The sequence below is a fragment of the Heterostelium album genome (genome assembly GCF_000004825.1).
Source record: "Heterostelium album PN500 unplaced genomic scaffold PPL_contig6, whole genome shotgun sequence".
Classification (NCBI taxonomy): domain Eukaryota; phylum Evosea; class Eumycetozoa; order Acytosteliales; family Acytosteliaceae; genus Heterostelium; species Heterostelium album.
Window position 1 is genome coordinate 38,359 of NW_008805083.1, and position 23,957 is coordinate 62,315.

A 23,957-nucleotide genomic window follows, 5' to 3' on the forward strand; every position below is an offset into this window, starting at 1 on the left:
TATATTTATTATTAATTATAAAAATAATATCTAATTACTAGTTATCTTTTTAATATTTATAGTTTGTTAAATTGTCAAAGTGGACTCAAATTAAATTAAAAATTTAATTTATTTATCCTCCGAATGAAATGTATTTTAGTTTTAACACATTGAGTAATGAAATTTAACATGATTGTAACGTGGATTTCGGCAAAATTTCGATGATATTTGCAGTGTGGTGAATTTCACTGAGATAATACTATTTTTTTTTTAATTCAACAATTTAGGAAAACTTTTCACAATTTTAGAAGTTTTAGATCGACTGATTTTGCCCTTGAAATTTAATTGAAAAGGAAATAAAAAAGTATACTTTATAGGTATAAATCTATTTATTTTCATAAACTATTATTTCGTTTCAGAATTTAAGAATCGGTACCTAAATAAATACTAAAAAAAAAATTAGACTCTATCCTTTTATGTAATTTATATTAAAACAATCAAGATTCAATATTTTATTTAATTTTTTATATTTAATTATATTAATCTTCAGAAGATTTCTAAATCCATCAATTTATTATATTATTTTAGAAAATAATAATTTAATTTTATTTAATAAATAATATTTGCAAATTGATTTCTTTAATATTTGAGTCAAACACTATATTAACTAATATTTGTTAATTTGTTTCAATCAAAAAATTAAAGAAGTTGTTAAATAATAAAAAATAGATTTGGATTCTTACAAAAAATAATAATAATTATGATACCTAAGTTTTGAGTTGGGAAAAATAAAAGTCGATTTTTTTATTTACATTTAAATAAGAATATTAAAAAATAAATTAATTGATTACGTAGATATTGGTCTACCTAAAACAAATTCAATTGAAATAAAGATATTATCTTTAGTGAATGCATAGTTGTGTCCACCTGGTTGACATGTTAGCTGAAATTCAATTGGAGTAGTCAACCATGATGGATTGAAATAAACGAATCCTTTTTTGTTAATAATAAGACCACCTGGGTTGCTAAAAGAAGGTTTCATATTATTGACACTGAAGGGTTGTAGTTGTTTTTGATTTGCAATGTTATCACAGTGATCTATGAATGAGAATTGGAATCTGTCTCCATTGGTTAGACCTAGAGGTGAATTTGGATACATTCTATTTCTTGTGTATCCAATTGTGCCATTTGGAAGAAATACTATTACTTGGATCAGAGGGGAGTCTCCCATGAAATAAACTGACAGTTCCCTAGAGCAGTTTCCACCTTCAGGTGTAATAAATTGTTCGTTTGATTCTGAGGAGGCTTGGTTGAGTATTGGTGGTAAAGTTGTTGCTTGAGGTGTGACAGGAGGTGGTGTACTGGCATCGTTATGTTTAGTTGAAGATAGTATAAAAGAATCGACCAGCAGTCCATTCATTGAAATTATAATTATAAATATATATAATAACTGTATTGTTTTTTTAATCATTTTTTCTAGAGTATGTGAAATTCGAATATGTATATTTATATTTTAACTCTAAAATATATAGAATTCTATCTAAAGGATCTTATCGATCTTGTTTATCAAAAAATAAATATAATAAACTACTAAAATGGTTATTTATAAATAAATAGATAAATAAATGGTAGTAAACAAAAATGGAAAAACAAACAAATGTTTTTTAAAAAAAAATTAGAAATTTTTGATTGATTGATTATGTAGGTTTTAGTATTGAGTGGATTTGGATGTGTGAATGTTGTTGTTCAACAGTTGGGGTATATTTAAAATGGGGTTTGATTGGATAATAATGGGGAATGAATCAACAAAGAGAATTATTGATTTTAAAACTTTTAACAAATATATCAGTTGATGGTAGTAGTAACTGATTGAAATTTAATGAATCATTAAAAAAAATGTAAAAACCAATTTAAGAAGTATTTGGAGTTTATTTTTGATTGATGTTGATGGAAATATTTCGTTATTTTTATATATATATATAGGGAGGGTGTGTTGTTGTTATTGTAGTTATTGTTATTCAATTTGAAAAACTAATATTAGATAGATAGAGAAGAAGTAAAATAGATATTGATAGATACGAATGAGAGTGGGAATTTTTATTCGGAAAATTTAATGGATTGTTTTTTTGATGTGTGTTATGTTATTTATTATTACTCCACTCTGATTGGGAGATTATCGATATTTGTATTTGATTTTGAACTTTCACTAAATATTGTTTTGTGTAAAAAAACATAAAACAGTTAAATATATATATAAAAAAATTTGTATAATTTAATAAAAACTTATTAACATAACAATAATGTTAATATTTACAAAAAGGAAAAAGGTGAAAATTTGAAGGAAATAGAAAAAAGAATAAAGATATAAATAATATTGGAATTGGAAACTACCACTTTTATCTTGTTTATTTTTTTGTTATAAAATTATTTATTTTATTCATCCATATTTTCATTAATCTTTTTAATAATGATTAATATTTGATTATTAACAACCAGATAGGTAGTGAATGCTAATTAAAAAGTTTAATTTACCCAAAACAGATAAGCAGCTAAACTAATAGTTTGTAATTTCGTAATGTATTATATCTCACCTTTAACAATTGTTTTTGATTATAAACAAACATTGGTAGTGGTGCTCAGAGTGTTGAAGTATAATTATATTTAAGATTGGTTAAAGAAGCAAAGCACATAGGAAATAATGTTTTGAATGCTTCTGGGGGGAAACATAAGAGGAGGAGATTGTCATCCATTGAATGATTATTATCCAATTCTTTAGATTTAGAATCTGTAATTGAACAAAAAAACAAATAATCAAATTAAAACCAAACCAAACCATCCATTAATTCTACATACAACCCAAAAACCAATCCTAATTGAATTAATAAGAGGTGTTATATCCATAACTGTTCATCATCATTTATTTTGTTCACCTCTTTATATTAAGTTGATAACTATGAGAATGTTGAAAATATTTTGAGACTGTGGTTCATTTATTACTGTTATTGGTAATAATTTTGATGATGTTGGTTTTTGTTGTTGTTGTTGGTTGAATTGGGTAGAATAGGGGTTGGGGTTGTTAGTGAATTAATAGGTGGGTAAAAAGTCAAACATCAATGTCAAAAAAAGTTTGATGATGATAATTATTGATGATACCTTTGTATGAAAGTTATTGGTATGGTAGTGGTGGTATTTATTAAAATTAGGTGGTGTATGTACATCACACACATATTACTATTTACTGCAAAGAACTGTTTAGAATGTATCTTTATTTTCTTGGTATTTTATACTTTTAAATATCTATCTATCATTTTATAATTGATGTTGATAGTGAATGTGTTAGGTATACCTTAACAAACTAGAGTACTGTAAACAAAAATAACAATAACTTTTTAAAATTAGTGTTGGTTTGTGTGTTAGTATTTTTTTTTTTTTTTTTGGTGTTTGACACTAATTCACACTAAACTAAATTAATAAATCATCAACCATTTTTGACTTCCTAAAGCAGGTAAAACAAAAATCAACAACAAAAAATGAAAAAAAACTTTTAAATATTTATACATCATAATGGATGATTATTTATTTAATTTTATTTTATTTGTTTGGTTTATATTTTTGGTATAAAAATTGAAAATTTATATAAATACTAAAATAGGATATATTTTTGTATGATCATCATCATATTATTTTTAAGTATATATATTAAATCTGTTTACTCCATAGTATAAATCTCTCTTTTTTAATTTATTCAACGATTTTATCTTTAATCTACAAAAAAAATATTATTATATATTCTATTTTTAAATTAATAATTGTTACTTTTTCAAAAAAAAACAAACAATTTATTATTTATGATTAGAGAGATTATATTAAACCCTAAAAATGAATATATATTTTATTGATCTCTTTTAATATTTTATTTTTTTTTACTAAACTTGATAAATTTTGACAACTTTGACGATCTCCGATCTACATAGAGGACATTTTGTTAGTTTTTCGGTGCATTCCACACAGAGTACAGCATGACCACAGTTTAACAAGACGGTGTTCACTTTATTCTCACAGCATATTGTACAGAGTTCACCTTGTTGAGAAAGCTTGCCATCAGTGTACTCATGTTGAATCTTCTCTGTGTGTGAAGATGAAGATGCCTCGGAGATCGGTTGATAATTATTCGATTCATTTCTATCTCTGCAGCAGCGTGTAAACATTTTACCAATCGAGTAAATACATCCGGCTAAACAAATAAATGAAATAATAGTACCAAACAGTGTTGCTAAAAATATCACTATATTAACTTTTGTTTTTACATTTAAAAATAAAAATTAATTAATAATAAATAAAATAAAAGTTAAATTATTATTGTTTGTCCACTTACATGAACTCGAAGGATCAATATATGATCCACACGCATATTCCGATTCAATGATGATCTTGGTTTGACAACCGTTCACCAAGATGTCAACTATCTGTGAATTTCCACCATCATTACATATCATAATAATCGTTGTGTTGTATCTGGAACTAAAACATTGTCCCCCACTATAATAAAAAGTTAGACCTTCAACACCTATTAATATAATTATTAGATTTTATAAATATTAGAACATCTTATTCTTCTAATTTATCTTTATCATTAGTAATATTTAACTTTACCATTTGATGATATATCTAATGTTGATGAATATGCAAGATCAGAAACATTGTGAACATTGTCTTTGGGTGTCATACAGACAGAGTCTTGGGGTAAGCAGGGTGATGTATAATTTGAACAAAGATTTACATAGTATACTAAATTATTGGATTCATATGTAAAAAGTTTACTTTACATAATTTTAAAATTATAAATTAATATACATTTTAGATAAATTCTACTTTAGATAAATTCCATACTATCTTAATTTTGAAAGATCATAATTATAATTTAAAGAGACAATAGGTATTGAACAGATATCACTAAATATATTTGAGACTGGCATGATTCCTTCGATATCGTTTGTTTCATTTCCTAATACACAATCTCTATCTATATACAAAGACAATAACAATAATATAAGAAATATAGAAATACATAGATTAAATTTAACTATCTTCATTGTTACTATTATTATTATTATTTTGTTTGAATTTCTGTATATATAATTAAAAATAACTACAAATTAATAAAATTTGATTTTAACTAAAAAAAATAATAAATATATAATATATATTTATATTAATTAGTATTTAAATAAATCTTAACTCAAAAAAAACAAAAATACAAAAAAAAGAAAGAATTGAGTTGAGTTTAACGATGGATATTATTATTTATATAACAAAATTTGTTACTATAACATAATATAATATTCAATAAATACTGAATAAATTGTTTTTTTTTTTGTAATAAAAACCAAAAACCAATATTATCTTTTTTTTTTCTACTATTACCTAAATTAGTGAAGGTGTGTTTTTAGGGTGGGTGTGGTAGGAAATGGAACGACAATAGTTGTCTCATGATAAAATTTTGTGTGAGTTCAATTTAAATTTGATTAGTTAAAGTATCTGTAAGAATAGTTATAGTCATAAATATAGAAAAAATATTTTTATTTTCTAATATATAAATACTCTTCCTTTTCCGATTATTTCAATCTGATTATATATAATCAAATTTTTTAATTTAAGATTAAATCAAATGAAAGGCTCGATAAGCTATTGAAGATCACAAAGTAAATTTAACACTAAAAAAACATTCTTTTTCGCGATTGTTTAATAATTTAAAAACTCATCCAACCATTGATTCAATTTCTGAGAAAAAGATTTAAAATATTATTTAAATTTGGCTAGAGCTGTTGTATAGGAATGATTATAAATTATATTTATTAAATATTCTTAAAAATTCTATCTTACTCTTCTTTGGATTAATTCTTAAGAATTATAGGGATCTTTATTGTTCTAGTTTATAAATAAAAGATACCAAATGGGTTATTGAAATCAAAATAGGAAATGGATTAATATTTATTTAAGAAATTGATAGGTAGTGGGATTAAAATAAAATTGTTTTATAGAATTTTATTAATGCTTAAAGTTGTGATTTCTAGCTTCACTATTTATGATTCTTCTCCTCCACATATTGGACAACATTCTCCAGGAGGAACAGTACCAATACAATCGGCGCAGATAGCTCCTGAACAGTCAGGTTGTCTAAAGATTCCGGATAAACACCTTCCACAACATAAGCCAATTTCTGGATGAGAATCAATAAATATTCCTCCTTCTAATTCACATTGTGTTGGATTTACTTCTAAACATTGAACAGTTGAACAATTTGGTCCTTTTTCAGCTTCACAGGTTACAGAAATGATAAATAGTAAAGCAAGTACTAGAATAATAGTTTTATTAAACATTTTATTGCTTTTTGTTATATAATACGATAATTAATAGAAACAATGAATAACAATTAATATTTATAGAAGAAATATATAATCTTAATCTTGAATCCAAAAAAAATACAAAAAATAATATAAACAAATAAAAATCTATTTTTTTATTAATAAAAACAAACCTCCAAGTTCATTCAATGTGAGGTTCAAAGATGAAATTTATTTGTATTAAATTCGAATAATTATATTTTTATTTTTAGATTTTATATATATATAAATTTCCTAATAAATAAATTAAAATAAAACTAACTGATTCAATAATATTTAAATCATAAAAAAAAATAAAAATAAAAAAAATAGTTCCAATTTTTTTGATAATTTAAAATAAGTTGAGAAAATTTTATCATTATAATAAAATAACAATCATATCTATCTGTCTTTTAACTATTTATAAATTAATACAATTCGATTTCAACAATAATATAAATAATAATAATAGTCTAATAATAAAGAATATTTATTAAACAATTGTTGTTGTTGTTTCAACAAATTGACAATTAATTAAAAACAAGTTAGAAATAGAAAAAGATAGATAGATAGAAATATAGATAGATTGGAGATAGGAGATCACTTTGTTGAATATAATAGAGAGAGAGAGAGAGAGAGAGAGAGAGAGAGAGGAGATATATATAACTATTAGCTATGGATACAAAATCATTACATTTAAGAGCTTTGGAGAATCTAGAGAAGCATAAGAAACAAGATGAAGCGAAACCATCGTTTCTTAGTAGTCACAAGAGACCGATCTCGAACAGTCTAGCGTCAAAGCCGATGTACTTGTCCACTACGATTGCAATGCAGAACAAGAATAAACCATCGATCACAAGAATGGTCTATGATATTGTAAATCATCTCAAGTCGTTGGAGGGTAGCTATATTACGTTCGAGGAGTTGCGTGACTCCACCGGTCACGAGATCTACGGAAACCAAGAGTTGATCGACCAACTCAAAACCAATATCAAGGTTGAGTTTCTCAATGATACGACGCTCTGCTACAAACCGCTGCACAACGTCAAGGATGACCGTGGCATCTTGGAGCTGCTGTCGAAGCATCCGTACGGCATCATGCTGTCCGACTTGAAAGAGTCATATCTGGCGGTCGAGCAAGACGTCAAGAAGCTCAAGGACTCCAAAGAGATCTACGCCGTGCGAAACTCAGAGTCCAACAGCGAGATGTTGTTCTACAGCGACGAGAAGTACCGTATTCCTTGCAGCAGCGATCTTGTTGACCTCTGGAAGTCCGTTGTGATGCCAAAGGAAGTCGATCTCGAGCAAACCATGAAAGATGCAGGTCTTTCCATGGTGGAATCATCTGAGGCTGCCAAGACTATCCAAGCTAAAAAGGTTGAAAAGAAAGACAAAAAGAGAAGAATTACCAAAGTTACAAACTCTCACATTGCAGACTTTGACCCAAACGCATGAAAATGCCTCGGTCATCTACATCACAAAGAGGATCAAGTCTTGTTTTCTTCATTCCTTATTCTCTACCTTTTTTTTTTCTATCCTCCTACACCTTGGTGATCAAGCAAAATAACCAATAATTTTTTTAAAAAGAAAAAAAAAACAATCGAATCGAATCAATCAATAATCAATTACTACAACACTAAAATTGAATTATTCATTGATCATTGTTATTTAATAATGAAAGAAAACAATAATAACTATAAAATGCAACTTTGATTGGTGGAAGTAATAATTAACAAACTATTTAAACCAATAAATAAACAAATAATTGAAAACTGTTTTATAAACAATGTAAATATCTCCAACTTTCTTTCTTTTTTTTTATGTGGCCAGTGAAAACAAAAACCTACTGATGAGCATCATTTTTCTTGTGGTTAAAAATAAGAATCGAGGGTAAAATCTGAATCCAGGCTTTTCAAACTATCAAAATGCTGAATTTGTGGTAAAAAAAAACTAAAAAAAATCTCATGCGCATCCATTGTCCTGGACTAAACCATACACAAAACAGTGAAGTTGTGATGGTTTTATCTATTTTTGGAAAATTTTTTACACTTCTATGAATGATTTAAATACTCCCACATTTTATCCCCTTTCACTCGCATCCGCAAAGTTAATCAGATACTTTTGCTTTGATACAATGAAATCTATTTAATGATTTTAAATTCAAACAAGAAAGCAAAAAAGATTCCTACGAATCTATTATTATTAAAAGAAAGATCGTGACATTCTTCAAATGATGATACCCCGCAAACTAATGATTTATTTCGATGGTTTACAATTATAACCCCAAAAAACAAAACAATTTCATATGATTTTCTATTAAAAACATTGAAAAGATTGTTTGTTTGGTGAAAGATAGAAAGACTTGTTTGATTTGTTTTTTTTTTTTCATAGATTGGAATTTGTATCCTCTTCTTTGGACCAAAGAATCTAAAAAAAAATTTAAAAAAACTAATAAACATTGAAATTGTGGATATGAGATGACAACCTTTCAATTGGTCACCAGGAGGTGATATTCTTAATCTGATGACAAATAATGACCTTTTTGACAGTCAGCAAAGCAATGATCATCATTTTTTTTGAATTTGTTTTTTTTTTTTTTTGTAAAACACAATTTTTTTGATTGAGGAGGTTTATAATGTTGTTTCTTTGTAGAAAAAAATGATCGGTTGTTATTACTCCTTCTTTAAGTTGTTCAACACAATTTAAATTTGATGACAACAACCACCAACCAGTTTTGATTAATCTTCCTTTCTCATAGTTTTTTTAAAAAAAAACAAACAAACCAAATAAATCAATCTTGTTCATTCTTATTTATAAAACAACACACATTCGAACATTCTAATAGATAGATAGATAAATAACAACAAATACTCTTATAGGTCACACACTCACTGCAACTCAATGTTTATTTTAATTTATACGAACTAAAAACAAAAAGTGATTATTGTGATTTCAAAGGGGTGTTATTGATCCTTCACTATATTTTAAACTACACACAACACACAAACAACTTTTCAAACTTTTAACTCATTTAGGGTCAATGATCACATATATATCCAAAAAAAACTAGTTCCTTATACTTTCATTCACCCAATTTTAGTTTCTTTATTAATATTATATTTATTTATATCTGATTTTTAAATATTCATTTATTCATTCATTCATTCACAAGCATCTGATTTATCAATTAATAAATTAATTACACATCTTAAACAAATTAGTTTAATACATACTATTCTAAAAATAAAAATGATTGAAATAAGTTGTACAAATAGTAATAATAGTATGTATTATCTTTTCTTTTTTGTTTTAATTTTATTATTTTTAGTGTATTTATAAAAGGTTATTAATTTAATTTATTATTAATAATAAATAGTAATGGTTGTTGATAAAAACACACAAATAGATCAACAAATTCTTTTGGCGCCTTGTGTATTGATCAATGGAGACAAACAACGTGTCAAACTTCCATTGAAATTGGGTGGCCAACTGATGATGAATGCCACCTACAATGTTGCTCCGGTTGGTGCTTTCACTCAACACATTCAGACCATCGATATTGTAGATGGCGCCAACTCTGCCTCTGGACTCAACTTGACAAAGAGATTCGGATTTACATCGGACTTCAAAGCATCGTTCGCCACCAAACTGTCGATCCTCAACGGCATCAACAATTGCAATGAAACACTGTTCATTACGACGGGCTACGAATATCAGACAATGTCACCACCGTCTCCCACCAGCTTTGACTGCGTCAGTGAGGCCTGGAGACATCAGAACCACCAAAACCTTCAGCCAGGCACTTACAACCTCTATCAGAGTGTATTGGTTTACGCATTTGAATTCACTGACTACGGCGACCAAATGGCACTGGTTCATGACACCCTCTCCAAATTCATTCCACAAATGGAGAAGCTAAACAAAGGCTTGCGATTCCACACCATCGGAAACAAATTATATTTCTTTGCCTACCTATATAGAAACAATCCAATCATTTCAAGAGAACCAATCGAAACCATAGATTACAGAACAATGGTTGAAAATATAAAAGGTTATCTGGAAAATAATAATAGTTGAAAACGTTCCTATAACATGCTATATATATATTCCTATGGAGGGAAAACTAAATATTGTAAAATAATAATTAATAATAATAATAATAATTGATAAATTAATTTAGAAATTTTTAATTTGTAAATAAACTTTAAAAAATAAATTATTACATATATACATGTTAAGCAGATTTATTTTGAATATAATCAACTATATTATTATATCCAAGTTTGTTTGCCATGTTTATAGTTTGATGTTTATACTTTTTCACGTCTGAATATTGGATTAGGAAATCCAACATTTCATAGGATCTTCTTTTTGCAGCGATTTCCCAACACTTTGGGTCGAATATTCCGTTGGTGAATTTCCCGTCGATCATTCGAGCGACCAGTCGCATATTACCGGAAATAAATAGGTTGAAAGTTGGTATCTGTTCGAAATTCGATAGATCAACCAGTTTCAGTGCGTAGTTAAGTTGTTCGTCTAAGCCATGGAATACCATCATCTCTAGAAAGACATGAGCCGGCTTGAAAATGGTCGGAGCAATACTATGCAGCTCAATAAAGTGTTGGGAAATGAAATCTTTGTGTCTTGAGAAACATGGAAATGTCTGCTGATTGTATCTCAGCAGTATCTCAACAATATCCAGCCGTTTACACTGGAATGCCTTCTCTATGTACTCATTGTTCCTTGGTATGTTGCAGCTCTCCAAGAGATAGTGGATCGTCTCTAGATTTCCTCGTTCGATCTCACGGTGCAGAACCACCGGATAGATGTTGCCTTTGAGCGTTTCATTAACCAGCTTCAACGTTCTAAGAGTATCGTGAGTGGACACACCCAAATAGATATCTCTACCAGTGCATATATACTTGAATCTATCGACGATCTTGAAAGGACAATGCAGAACTATATACTTGAAGTAGAACGAACTGATCTTGTGGAGATTCATCTTTTTGTTGGTGATGACAAACTCTATCACCACGGGATTGCCAAACGATATCATCTTCTCAGCGGCTTGCAGCATCGATATCTTCTCGACGTGATAGTCGTACTCCAACAACATCAGAACCAATGACAAGTAGTATTTCTGGTAGGGAAGCATATCGAATTCACCAAACAAATTGATAGCTTCACAGCAAAAGTCCATAACACTTTTCTGATTGGTCGACGAGGAGGATGACGACGACAGCGACAAAGATAATGACGACATTGATGACTTTGATTCGAATCGATTATGAATGTAATTAAACATTTGAAGATGATCCCATGTCAACTTTTCTGGATTCATTTGTGTTAGTTGCAATGTAAAATCAATGAATGCCTGTTGGGAATAATTGTAGACGTTGTTGGTAAGCAGAATCTCGACAAACTCAATACTCAGTGTCATGAGCAGCCCATAAAACGAGACATTCGAAGATATTCGCGTCAGATCTCTATATTTGTTTTCGTAGACGAATCGAACAACGTCGATATTCATGGTGCTCGATGCAATCTCCATCATTTTTGGTTCGTACTGTATCACCTCCCGACGATCCAACGCACTGAATCTCGAGTGTCTGATGATCTGTATGCAACTATTATGAATAGCGATCTTTAGCATCTTTATCCAGAAGAGATCGGACTGATCGCTATAGTAGTTGGTCTGTGCAAGTAGACAAAACAGTGGGTAGTTATTGTAGATAACCGAATACTCCAGTAGTGAATCTCTATGGAATGACGGTACAGTAGCAACCATCAAATCCAACAACTCTGACGAATTCTCCCCTCTAACCAGCTGTGTAAACATCTTAATTGAGTTGTCATTCCACTCTAGATTATGATATTGATCAAAGTTTTCAAACAGCAACAATTGATCCTCTTCCGTGTCGAGCTGCTGCTCCTCCAACTCCTCCTTCTCTTTCTCCTCTTGAAGCATCTCCATCTCCAACTTGTCATTACAATATTTATGATAGACTTTTCGATTCTTTTGATTCTCTAGAGATTGTTTCAGTTTGTCTTTGAGTAGGCCAAGCAACGAGTATTTCAGAATCCACTCTGCCTTGTAGATAGTATCGTAGGATCTCGATTTATTCACTACCGACTGTTGTCTCGATACCATATAGTGAGGTGATATATATCGATGTTCATTTCCTCCAGATCTCCAAAGCGATGCCAAATTACAATATCTTACAAAACTAAAAATTCTCTTTATAACATATTTATTTCTAAATACTCTATATACAATATTTATATCAACATTACTACAACTATTTTTACTATTACTTTCAACTAAAGACATATTTATTTAAGAAAAAAACAACATTATTAATAAATATAAATCACATGAGTTATTAATAAGTATTTTATGTGAGTTAGTTAATGTTCAAATTAAATTAAAAAAAAAAAAAAAAAAAAAAAAGAATTATGATCTTTCAAAGAATTAATTTCACACTCCAATTTTCTAAATCGATCCGATTCAAGATTTTGAAATCTATAAATAATATAATATTTTTTATTTTAAATAATTGTTATACAGAGTTGTTTGTTTTGTTTTCAAGTTTGTTATTATTTTTTTGTTTTACTTTTTTTTTTTTTGATTGAATATATGATGTGTTTGTTGAGTTCTTACTCATTCGGTATGATTACTATATAAATGTTATGTTATGTTATGTTTTGTTTGGTTTTGTTTTGTTTGTTATGTATTCATAAGTTGGAGGGAAAAACTTAAGAATATTATTATATATTATATCGTTTTGCCTTTCTATATATATTACATAGTTAACTATAGTTTTATAAATATTATTATTGTTGTTATACTGATTCAGAATCGTCTTTTATCTCTGGTGGAGCACTTGTGTTTGTTTCGTCCATTCCAGCAGCGACCACTGTTTGCATACCAACTGCATTCGATTTGCCAACAGATGCAACAAATGTATTGGTCGAAGATGATGAGAATGGATCGGCATTGACACCCTTTGTATATAATCTATAATTATTAAAGATAAAGATTATTAATAATCAAACATTCTAAAAAGATCTTAACTAACTACTTACCTCCAGAATTTTGGTACGAATAGAATGACGAGTGAAGATGCTGTTGTGAAGAGTGCACTTGCACAAATAACGATTACTTGTGAATCCAAACCGTTTTGAGAGACTATCAATGGTATGATAATGAAGAGACAGAATGAAATAGCATAGAGTGTATTGGCAATCGGTTTCGATTCGTTAAACTCTGGGATCTCTACGATACGGATCTTCCAAGATACGAAGCAACCAACCAACAACATGATACCATGGTAACCAAGTAAGATATATAGAACGATGTTTCCACTGAGTTTTTGATCACACATGTTTCTGTATTGGTAAGTACTCAGACCGTCGGTACCGAACGATCGAATCGATTCGATCTTTCCAATACCGGTCATCACTGCCAAGATAATACAATTCAAAATGATCAGAGCAAGAATGTATGGTAACAATGTTTTGTTTGTAATCTTTAGTCTCTTTAATCTTGGATTACTATATTTTCAATAATTAAATTAACAAGTTAGAATGTTGTTGTTATTGTTTAGGTAATATACATACTCAAAGATTAACCAGATTCTAAAGTTTTTAATTACCATGCTTCCCAACATGATTGTGTAACCCAAAGATAATAACCAATAACGAGCACGACACAATGATGTATCTGGTTCTTGTACCCAAATAATGATACCTGAGAATACAAGAAGACCACCAACGATAATGGCCATACAGAATACTGGACTGGCCGACTTTAATATCTTTGTAGATTTAAATATGATTACACCAAGAAGCATGAGAACTGCGACGAATGCAACAATACCAGTTGTAATTGAAAATCCAAGAGTAATAGATCTACCAATTGGTTTCTAAAAGATTTGAGAATAATTAAATTAGTATAATGAAATTATTTTAATATTACTATGATAACATACATGAACAACTGGAATTTCATATAATCCAAGACCCTCTATTCCTTTTAATAATGTTGGACTATCCAATAGCGATTGATAGGGTACGCAGTTATTACTGTCTACTGGGTATCCAGATTGTTTGTATAGAATATGACAGTTGTATGGTTGAATGGTTTGGTTGACAGAGGTTCTAATGTTGGTCAACTCCTGTTGGATTCTTGACATTGTTACGTTGTCGACGATATGTGAGTAGATATCCATTGTCAAGTCACCGGTGCTATACTCTCCTTGCCAAGAGTAACTAGACCAATTACCATTCATAACCATTCGAGTTGCATTGATAAAAGTGGCAGTCCAATCGGTGAGAACCGATGTTAGGATCGATTCTCCGAGGACGTTGAACACTGGATATCCAGAGGTTCCAAAGGTGTAAGCTCCATTCTCAATGGCGACTTGCTGTACGGTGAGATCATCGGAAGACATACCGATGACATCGACGTTGAGATCGATTAGCTTTTGAGTGGCACCACGTTCTCTGTCGACGTCCAACCACGATCCAGTCTCGACGGTGTAGACTTTGCTAGCTGGCAAACCATAGTCAGCGACTGCTTTGGTTACACCAATCATGAAAGCATTGGCGGTGGAATAAGAGAATGTAGGTAGACCTGGAACAACAATTCCAACGGAGTGATTCTTTGACACTAAACCGGCAATGTATCCAATGATGTATTGTGGAAATCCGAGATCCATCATGATGGTTCCGACGTTGGATGGCAGGTTATTACATGATCCGTCACCAACTTTCTGACATGGAATATCTCGCAGCAGGAAATTAACATTTTTATATTTTGCAGCCATTTTGTAGCAACCACCGGTGTGGTCAAACGACGAGCAAATAATTAGCTGGTAGTTTTTCTTTACCAAACCCTCTACGGTATCGACTGTGTTCTCCGTCAAAATATTTTCAAGGAGAAGAGTTCCACGTAAATTTAATTGACGTTCAGTATTTACACGAGCAATATTTACCATGTAATTGAAACCCAAGTCACCTACTACACCACTTAACATTACCGCTAGATTTATATGTCCAGCAGCATTTTTACAAACTCCAAATATTAAAACTAAAAATAAAAATATTTTAATTGTAATATTCATTCTTTTTACATATATATATAAAATATTTAATAAATATATAAATAATTTACAAATCTATAGTTTTGTACAATATAATGAAAAAAAAAAAGAAAAACTAAATATTTAAAATAAGGATTCGATTCGATTTGATTAATTATTTAATAGATAAATAAATTGAAGCAAGGATACCGTAAGTCACTTTTTTTGATGATATTGTGTTGACAGTTTGCAATGATAGCAAAAGAATTAAAATAAAAATTAAAAGAAAAAATAATACTATTTAGGATTTAGTATTTTTTATATGTAATCCATATAGATCTTGTGTTGATCCAAAAAGTTTGATTGGCAGTTTGTTGATCTCAAATGTTTAGAAACATTTGTGATTTAAGTCAAGATATAAATGGAATTTGATGTGCGGATAGATTTGATTGATTCCGAGCAAACAATTAACAAAATAGTTTGAAAATGTAGTTGAAATGTTAAATTGGAAGAGACAAAAACCACTATATTTATAATTAATTAGGTTTTGGATGAAAAATAGACCACCAGAAGACATAAGACATAGACTTGCTACCAGAATGAATCTAATTTAACAAAATTGTAAAAAAAAAAAAAAAAAAGTGTTAAATATAAACTGTTTTAAAAAAAGAAGTTTGCTCTTTTCAGAGTATAAAAAACAACAACAACAAACACCCCAATAAATCAAATTCTATATAGGATGTTGTGAACTGATATCAATGAGGGATATAAATGAGCACTGGTGTCAGTCGAGTGTGTTGTTATTGTTGTTTAGGTGGCTAGACTACAGCTCATTGTTGTTGTCTTGAATCTATAGTGGGCAGATACTCACTCATTTTCGACTAAGATTAATATGTGATCACAAAACTTGTTGGGGTACGGTTTTAATTAAAGATGTGATTTTGAAAATTGAAAAACAACAAAACAAAAACACCACAAACTCCTTTATTGAAAGTTTTGATTGGTAAATTTAATTTTTCAAAAATCTCACAAAAGATATCGATTCGATTGAAAAAGCAAAAACCAGTACTTTTCCAAAACTAGATAAATCTTGTTGAGCCCAATAAAAAAAATGAAAAAACAAAAAAAAACTAAACCAAAAAATTTAATTGAAAATAATTTAGTGGTTTTAAAATTTCAAAGTGCGTTGGTGAGAAGTTGCGTGGCGGTATGTCAAAAGTGGTATTGAATAAAAACAAAAAATAAACCACTTTTCTTTTTTCGGTTTTTCTCTTTTAAAAACCATCAAAAAAACATTAAACATTGAGGTCCTCAATAATAAAAAAACTTTCGATTTTTAGAATCCAAAAAATGAATAAAAAACTTAATTAGTTAATTCAATTATTATAATTAAATAATATTTCTAATGGTCACACCTTTGCTATCACCAATCAAGAACCGTTTCGCATATGAACAACCTTTTTTTTTTTGAATGAATAATAATAATAATAAAAGTCATGGTCAACATTCATTCAACCGTATAATTAATGTATATTGTCTTTTTATCAAATTGATTATCGTTTTTTATTTTATAGTTTATAGTTTATAGTTTTTTATTGTTTGATAGAGTATACAATCATACTACAGTCATCAGAAACGGAGATCAATTTGGAACTATCTACAGGTGACCAAGCAACACCCCATACCTAAATTAATTAATTACATATCCCAAAGAAGAAAGAGATTTGAATTAATGAAATGATCGATCATTGATTGGTTGGTTTGATTTGTTTAAAGTTAAAATTTAAAAATTAGCGGTTTAGGTTATTTTTCTGCTCTGATTTCCCACACACTCACTCGTTTGTAGAGTTAGTTTGTCGGGTTGGATATAATAAAAATGAATATGAATATTATTTTGTTGTTGTGTGTGTGCGACTGACTTACCTGATCGGCATGATCATTGAATGTATGATCACATTTCTTTGTTGCGATATCCCAAATCTTGACGGTTCTATCGCTGGAACTCGATGCCAGTTTATTACCGTCTTTTGAGCATCTCACTGAGAGAACCCACGAGGAGTGACCTTGGAGTGAAGCGATCACACCCTGACCGAGTGGATCGTATATATTGATCTTGGAGTCGTCGCTACCGCTAAACAAGTGCTTTGAGTCCGGTGAGAAGCAGAGTGTTCTGACGGGCATCGCATGACACTCAAAGGTATTGACTTGCTTGCCAGTGTCGATGTCGTACACTACGACGGTACCATCGGAGGCACCGGTAGCAATCAACTTACCCGATGGTGCATAGGCAACACTCATCAAAGGACGCTGTTCATTCGGTGCTTGTAATACACGTTTCTCACCTGTTTCTGTGATCCACATATTGACTGAACCTGTTTGAGATACACTTACAAATTGTTCGCCTGTTGGTGAAAATGCAAGTGCCCATGTTCCAACTATATTGTTATCATTATCATTATCATTATTGTTATTGTTTATTGGTTTAGATAAAGATAATGTTAACAACTATTTATAATATTTAACAAATAAACTATAGTTATATATTAATATATAACTCCAACTTACAAGGTCCAACATCAATATCTTTAAACAATGCATTATCTTGAAGATTCCAAATTTTTATATGTGAATCCAACCCACTTGTAGCCAAATCTATATCAATCAGAATAATGATGAAAAATGAATGATTAGCTGATTCGATTCGATTCGATTCGATTCTAAATTGAATTTGAAATTGAATTCAATTAGAGTTGATAATAACACAAACATTTTGAACCTATATTTATATCCAATGATGATACACCCAATATATGTTTATCAAATGATTTCTTCTCTGTTAAAAAGTTTGCTGGTGATGTATTCCTACAATGTATAATAATAAAAGTTAATATATACTGATAAACATGTTCATTTGATCGATAGATTGCCCCACTAAAAAGAAACATTACCATGTCTTTACTCTTGAGCTCATACCAGCAGTTGCAATACAGTCGGCTGACCAGCTAACAGCCCATATACCATCGTCATGTGCATTCGAAACCTTCTTTGTAATCTCAAACATCTCTTGTTATTATTATAGATAGTTACTATTACTATTTTTTATATTAATATTAATTTAAAATTGTTTTAAGAATTTTTTAAAAAAATAAAAATAAAAAGCAGAACTTCATCTTTGATTGATCACACAAAAAGACTCAGCAGACAATGAAATAATGAATGATAATTTTGATATCAAGTTATAAACATCATTTTTCTATTTTCTAAAAAAGAAAGTTCTTTTATTTATTTATTGATTTATTTATTTATTTATTTATTTTTTATTATTGTAAAAAGAATTCTTAAATTAAAGAGTTAGGTCTAAAAATATAACTCATTTGTTTATTCGTATTCTGATTAATAATAAATCTAGATAGATTATAAATAGCAGAATCGAATCTAATATCTTTTAAAATATATAAATTTTATAATCAGATTTAAATTTATTTATTATCTTCAATTTTAAAAAATAAAGCAACAAAAAAAGTAACGTTTTTCAAAAATTGGTGAGTCAAAAAACAATAAGCATCATAATGATGTAACCTAAACACTATTATAACCTTCAATAAAAAATCCAAACCAGTTTTGAAAATCAGGTGAGTTTGGGTGTGGGTGCAGTGTTTTGTTTTTTAATTTCTCAATTTTTTTATTTTTTATTTTTCAAATTCCCAAAACATTAAATATATTTTTTTTTTTTCTTTTGTTTACTAGTAAATAAAAAATACCTGTGAAAAGTATTTTATTTATATAATCAAAAAATAATTATATCTAATTTATATTTTTTTCAAAAAAAAAAAAAATACAAAACAAAACAAAATAGATTCTATTTTTGTTTAAACATCAACAAATACCAACACATTTTAAAATTTAATTAAAAATTTATTTAAATATAAAATAAAGTTACTCTTTAAACATTTCTTTATTTTTTTCCTTTTATTTATTCAATATTAATAATAATAATATAATATAATTCACACTTCTCTCCTCTTCATTTTAATATAGTACATAAATACATACATAGTAGTATATATACCGAAATACTTCAATACATACATACATCAAAAATTATATATAAATAATACCTTTAAAATAATATAATAATCATAATAGTAATATAGTTTAGTATAGTTTAATTTAATTTAATAGTTTAGTTTAATTTTAAATCAAGTAATCAAAAAAAATAGTTTATTTAATAGATTTTATGCAATTTTATCTTCATCAACAAAGATCTACCTATTGTTATTACTATCAACGAAGAAGCTCGGCTAGTTCAGTTCATATTATTAATAATAACAATAGTTAAATCTTTTCATTTAAATAGTAAAAAATAATAATAGTTAGTTGTTAATAATAACAAACATACTGCAGTTTTAAGTTTTTAGTAGTAATCAGTAATAATACGAAAATAATAAAAATGTTGAATTTTTCATCAGATCTCTTGAATATCATTGGCACCAATGAGATTGAATCGTTCAATAAGACATTGAACGAGATGTTGGTGGTCTGGAATAACAATCCGGTGGACGGTCAACAACAGCAGCAACAGCAGCAGCAGCAATCTCAGTCACAGCAATCGAACCAACAGTTGCGTGCCGACCTCACCTCGATTATGAGTGGCAGCAGCTCATACCTACAGATGCCAATTCCAACACCATCGTCGCTCCTCACCAACTCTGGTCTCGGTTTGTCGAGTTCGACAGCCAAGATGAACGGTCGTTCCTTCTTGACCTCCAGCCAGCAGTTGGACAACTTCTTCTACGACAACCAATCGTTGTTCTCCACCGGTATCGACGACAAGATGGACCAATCGCTTGGAAACGGCGATGAAGTTAGCAAGGTGATCAATGAGATCAACCGCGGAAACAAGGAGTTCCAACCGGTCGAAATCATTCCACTGAAGAGCAGTAAGTTCGACCTGTACGAGCCACCAAAGTCATTCAACGAATTCAGTCAGTTGCCATTGACCACCTTCCAAATCGATTCGTCCAAACTCGACGAACTCAGAGCCAACACCTCTGTCTTGGATCCACTGTTTTCCATGCCTTACAATACTTCCAATCCAACTTACAATCCAAATAGCATATCCAATAGCAACATCAATAACACCACTACTACTACCACCACCACAACCACCAACAACTATGTAAAACAAGAGCCATCCACATCCAGCGCTGGTCCAATGAGAAACAACACCAACGAGCCATCCAAAGAGAAGGATTCGCAATCCACTTTGGTATCGCTCTCGAAGGACCAACTCAACACTTTCTCGAGCACAGAGATGGAAGAGTACGAGCATGTCAATCAGAACATTCGTGAGCTCTCCTCCCAGGAGAAGAAGGATCTCAAGAGACAGAAGCGTCTCATCAAGAATCGTGAGTCTGCTCATTTGTCTCGTCAGCGTAAGAGAGAGCGTCTCACCGAGTTGGAGCACCGTGTCGAGGAGCTCACTCACAACTCTGGTTCATTGAACAAGGCCCTCACCGGACTCGAAAGCGAAAACATGGTTCTCAAAGCCGAAGTCAATCAATTGATTGACGTCATCAAGGATTCACCAGTGTTGACTGCCCTCTTCTTTGCCATCTCTGACAAGGAGTCAGCCACCGCCACCGTTTACTAAAGCTATACTTTGCAATACCAGTCTCGAGACTCGCCTACGCCTAATTTAATTAATTAATTCACCACCACCACCACCACATAATAATTCCAAGACATTTCACGCAGACACTCTCCTAATAGAATAGTGTTCAATTTAATTTTTTCAACATAACAATCTTTTTTTTTTTTTTATCCAAATCTCTCTTTCTCTCTGTTTATTGGTTATATAATTATATATTTAAATATTATAGTTAGTTTCCTCTAATAACAAACAAAACAAAAATAATCTAAAAAAACAAAATATTAAAACAACCTTGTGTATAGTCATTAAAACAATAAAATAAATAATTATTAAAATTTAAATTAAAATAAAGTAATACCTAATTTGATTGCAAGTTAAATCGGAATCGAAATTATTCAAAGAACAACAAAAAAAAAATAGAACCAGAATGACATAAATTATTCTAGTCGATCTGGAATTTTACAAATTTTTTTTCAGGTGACATAATTTTTTAATATTTGACACGTTAAAATTATAATAAAGATTTTTATTTAATTAATTTATTATGCCAATCTTATTGAGAATAATTCATTTGTAGATACTTTCTTCTTTGGTATATATCCACCGAAAATAACCATTCTATTCTCCAAGACAGAGACTGAGTTTTGGCCCAGCCCGATGCTCATCTCTTCGATGTTGGCATCCAACTTCTTCCATTGACTCGTTGCAATATTGAATTCATGGAGCTCTTGGAAGTAATCGATTCGATCCCATCCACCGATTAAAAATAACTTATCATTAAATTCGACCATTGAAGCACGAGATCTTCCTCTTGGAATATCTCCAAAACATTCGACTTCACTCCATGTTTCATTTTCTAAAAAATAAATAAATTGATTAGAAAATATTATCTTAGATTACTATTATTATTATTATTATTTACCTAAAGAAAATTTATATAGTATATTAAATGTTTCTGGTTTTTTACTTGTATCAAAACCACCAAAAATATAAATATTATTCTTATATATTACAGAACTGTGTGCTCTTCTTTTCGATGGAGCATTTTCAGATTTAATTTGTGACCAAACATTTGTTTCTAAAAGAAATAGTTTTAAATTAGTGATAAAATCAAAAATAAAATTATAATATTTTATATTTACTAAGGTCTAGTTTATAAATATCATTATTTGATTCATATCCATCCCAACCACCAAATATATACATTGAGTCTTCATAGCAAATTGCAGAGTGAGCTGATCTAGCAGTCGGTCCATTGCCTGTAGTAGTATGATGAGTAATTATTTTGGTATTAAAGTTAAAGCTGTAGACAGAGTTTGAGTATTGAGGTACAGATCCAGTGCTACCACCAAATAATATCATATTATCTCTCCAAACTACAGCACTATGTTCAGTTAGCTTTGGTGCATTTCCTACTATCTCTAAATTATTCCATAAGTTTGCTAAAAACAAAAAAAAACAGATTAATAAATAAAAATTATTTTTAAATATCTATAATTTTATATATCTTACTATCTATATTATATTGCCAAACATCACTCTTTACTTCACCAATTAGATTCATTACTTGATCTTTGTAACCATTGTCACCACCATAAATATAAATCGAGTTATTGTATGATGCAGCTGATGGACAGAGTCTCCCAGAGGGTTTGATAGTCAAAGTTAACAATGGTTTTTCAATTGACTTGTTAGGGTTGAGATGAAAGAATTTTCCTTTCCACATTTCGAAATCATTGTAGGTTTCACTAAAAGTTTTACAAACTAATCTACAATTCATTATATCTTTTAGTGACAGTGTTTTCGATATTAATACAATAATTTCATCCGGAAAGTTTAATAAATGTTTCTGTTTTGTAAAAAAATATTATTAGTATTTGATTTTCCAGAAAATTAATAAATTTACTTTCAAATTGAACTTACCACATAGTTTTCATTGTGTTTCTTTGTAGTATTGATTTCTTCTTGATCTTTTTTGATTGGTAGTAATATTTGTTGTCGAGGTTTTCTATCATATTTAAAATAGCTATCATCTTCTCGAGTGAATAATGATATTATATTTTGAATGATTGGGCTATTTATCTGATTAAAATTAAAAGAAAAAGTTGGAAAATTAGTTTTTAAATCTTGAGAATTTTATTTTCAAATTGAATATACTTTACCATTTTAATATTCCAAACAAAATAAATCAAAAGGTAAAGTGATGAAATTTTGTAGTTTTAAAATATTTAATAAATTACAATAAAAACTAAAAATTGATTTAGAGTAGTGATATTTTTTATGAAAATTTAGAATAAGTAATTATTCTATTTAAAGCAACGGGAAAATGTTGCTGTTTGCTGGATAGATATAATGATGAAATAGAATTCAGTATCAGTGTCTCTTGTTCAATGAATTATTGCAGTTAGGAGGTTTGTGTTCACCAACAGCTTCAATGAATTGAAATTGAAACAACAAAGAGATTAGAATTGGCGGGAGAAATAGAAGTACTTTCACCAATTGAAACCTGAACTCTGAGTTTGTATCAATGTGAATTATTATAATTTGCAGCTATTATTATAATTGTTTTTAAGAAGTTGTGTTTAATTAATATTTAAACTTGGATTATGTGTTTGTTATTTTTTAAGTAGTTGGTTTGTTTTGGTTGCTATTGCTATTGATAGTATCAATTATGAAAAGTATAAAAAAGTTTTGAATATTATTGGGGTTATCTTGATATTTGTTTTTTCTTGTCTTTGTTTATATTGTTGAAAAGGAGGTTAAAAAAACTTAAATCTTAAATTTAAGTATTTAAATAGATGGATATAAAGGATATATCAATAAAATTATTTATACGTCTAAAAAAAAAAAAAAAAGTTG

The 23,957-nt window shown here is 29.4% G+C and overlaps 11 protein-coding genes across 11 annotated transcripts; 3 read left to right on the forward strand and 8 right to left on the reverse strand.

Moving 5' to 3' along the window:
* Positions 1–401: 401 nt before the first annotated feature.
* Positions 402–1,399, reverse strand: PPL_03557 (uncharacterized protein; the record flags this gene model as incomplete). Its single annotated transcript, XM_020574486.1, has 3 exons — positions 402–426; positions 831–1,139; positions 1,224–1,399. The coding sequence occupies 3 exons, from the start codon at positions 1,397–1,399 to the stop codon at positions 402–404; spliced, it is 510 nt and encodes a 169-aa protein (XP_020435528.1).
* Positions 1,400–2,615: 1,216 nt separating this feature from the next.
* Positions 2,616–5,072, reverse strand: PPL_03558 (uncharacterized protein; the record flags this gene model as incomplete). The annotated part of the gene is made up of 6 exons (XM_020574487.1): positions 2,616–2,764; positions 3,950–4,213; positions 4,355–4,546; positions 4,633–4,799; positions 4,870–5,002; positions 5,048–5,072. The coding sequence occupies 6 exons, from the start codon at positions 5,070–5,072 to the stop codon at positions 2,616–2,618; spliced, it is 930 nt and encodes a 309-aa protein (XP_020435529.1).
* Positions 5,073–6,062: 990 nt separating this feature from the next.
* On the reverse strand, positions 6,063–6,359 carry PPL_03559 (uncharacterized protein; the record flags this gene model as incomplete). Its single annotated transcript, XM_020574488.1, has 1 exon — positions 6,063–6,359. The coding sequence occupies one exon, from the start codon at positions 6,357–6,359 to the stop codon at positions 6,063–6,065; it is 297 nt and encodes a 98-aa protein (XP_020435530.1).
* Positions 6,360–7,037: 678 nt separating this feature from the next.
* Positions 7,038–7,817, forward strand: gtf2e2 (transcription initiation factor IIE2; the record flags this gene model as incomplete). The annotated part of the gene is made up of 1 exon (XM_020574489.1): positions 7,038–7,817. One exon carries the CDS (start codon positions 7,038–7,040, stop codon positions 7,815–7,817), a length of 780 nt encoding a protein of 259 aa, XP_020435531.1.
* A 3,198-nt stretch (positions 7,818–11,015) lies between these two features.
* Positions 11,016–11,201, forward strand: PPL_03561 (uncharacterized protein; the record flags this gene model as incomplete). Its single annotated transcript, XM_020574490.1, has 1 exon — positions 11,016–11,201. One exon carries the CDS (start codon positions 11,016–11,018, stop codon positions 11,199–11,201), a length of 186 nt encoding a protein of 61 aa, XP_020435532.1.
* An 89-nt stretch (positions 11,202–11,290) lies between these two features.
* PPL_03562 (uncharacterized protein) lies at positions 11,291–11,913 on the reverse strand (the record flags this gene model as incomplete). The annotated part of the gene is made up of 2 exons (XM_020574491.1): positions 11,291–11,364; positions 11,529–11,913. The coding sequence occupies 2 exons, from the start codon at positions 11,911–11,913 to the stop codon at positions 11,291–11,293; spliced, it is 459 nt and encodes a 152-aa protein (XP_020435533.1).
* Positions 11,914–12,358: 445 nt separating this feature from the next.
* PPL_03563 (uncharacterized protein) lies at positions 12,359–12,693 on the reverse strand (the record flags this gene model as incomplete). Its single annotated transcript, XM_020574492.1, has 2 exons — positions 12,359–12,453; positions 12,576–12,693. 2 exons carry the CDS (start codon positions 12,691–12,693, stop codon positions 12,359–12,361), a joined length of 213 nt encoding a protein of 70 aa, XP_020435534.1.
* Positions 12,694–12,870: 177 nt separating this feature from the next.
* PPL_03564 (class C G-protein coupled receptor) lies at positions 12,871–16,320 on the reverse strand (the record flags this gene model as incomplete). Its single annotated transcript, XM_020574493.1, has 7 exons — positions 12,871–12,885; positions 13,212–13,380; positions 13,449–13,916; positions 14,058–14,287; positions 14,354–15,453; positions 16,010–16,050; positions 16,313–16,320. The coding sequence occupies 7 exons, from the start codon at positions 16,318–16,320 to the stop codon at positions 12,871–12,873; spliced, it is 2,031 nt and encodes a 676-aa protein (XP_020435535.1).
* A 717-nt stretch (positions 16,321–17,037) lies between these two features.
* Positions 17,038–18,506, reverse strand: wdr61 (WD40 repeat domain-containing protein; the record flags this gene model as incomplete). Its single annotated transcript, XM_020574494.1, has 5 exons — positions 17,038–17,130; positions 17,369–17,950; positions 18,021–18,097; positions 18,213–18,307; positions 18,394–18,506. The coding sequence occupies 5 exons, from the start codon at positions 18,504–18,506 to the stop codon at positions 17,038–17,040; spliced, it is 960 nt and encodes a 319-aa protein (XP_020435536.1).
* Positions 18,507–19,895: 1,389 nt separating this feature from the next.
* On the forward strand, positions 19,896–21,098 carry bzpG (bZIP transcription factor; the record flags this gene model as incomplete). Its single annotated transcript, XM_020574495.1, has 3 exons — positions 19,896–20,163; positions 20,216–20,309; positions 20,432–21,098. The coding sequence occupies 3 exons, from the start codon at positions 19,896–19,898 to the stop codon at positions 21,096–21,098; spliced, it is 1,029 nt and encodes a 342-aa protein (XP_020435537.1).
* Positions 21,099–21,640: 542 nt separating this feature from the next.
* On the reverse strand, positions 21,641–23,263 carry PPL_03567 (F-box/kelch-repeat protein; the record flags this gene model as incomplete). Its single annotated transcript, XM_020574496.1, has 6 exons — positions 21,641–21,954; positions 22,021–22,176; positions 22,241–22,540; positions 22,611–22,947; positions 23,022–23,106; positions 23,256–23,263. The coding sequence occupies 6 exons, from the start codon at positions 23,261–23,263 to the stop codon at positions 21,641–21,643; spliced, it is 1,200 nt and encodes a 399-aa protein (XP_020435538.1).
* Between the last annotated feature and the right edge of the window lie 694 nt (positions 23,264–23,957).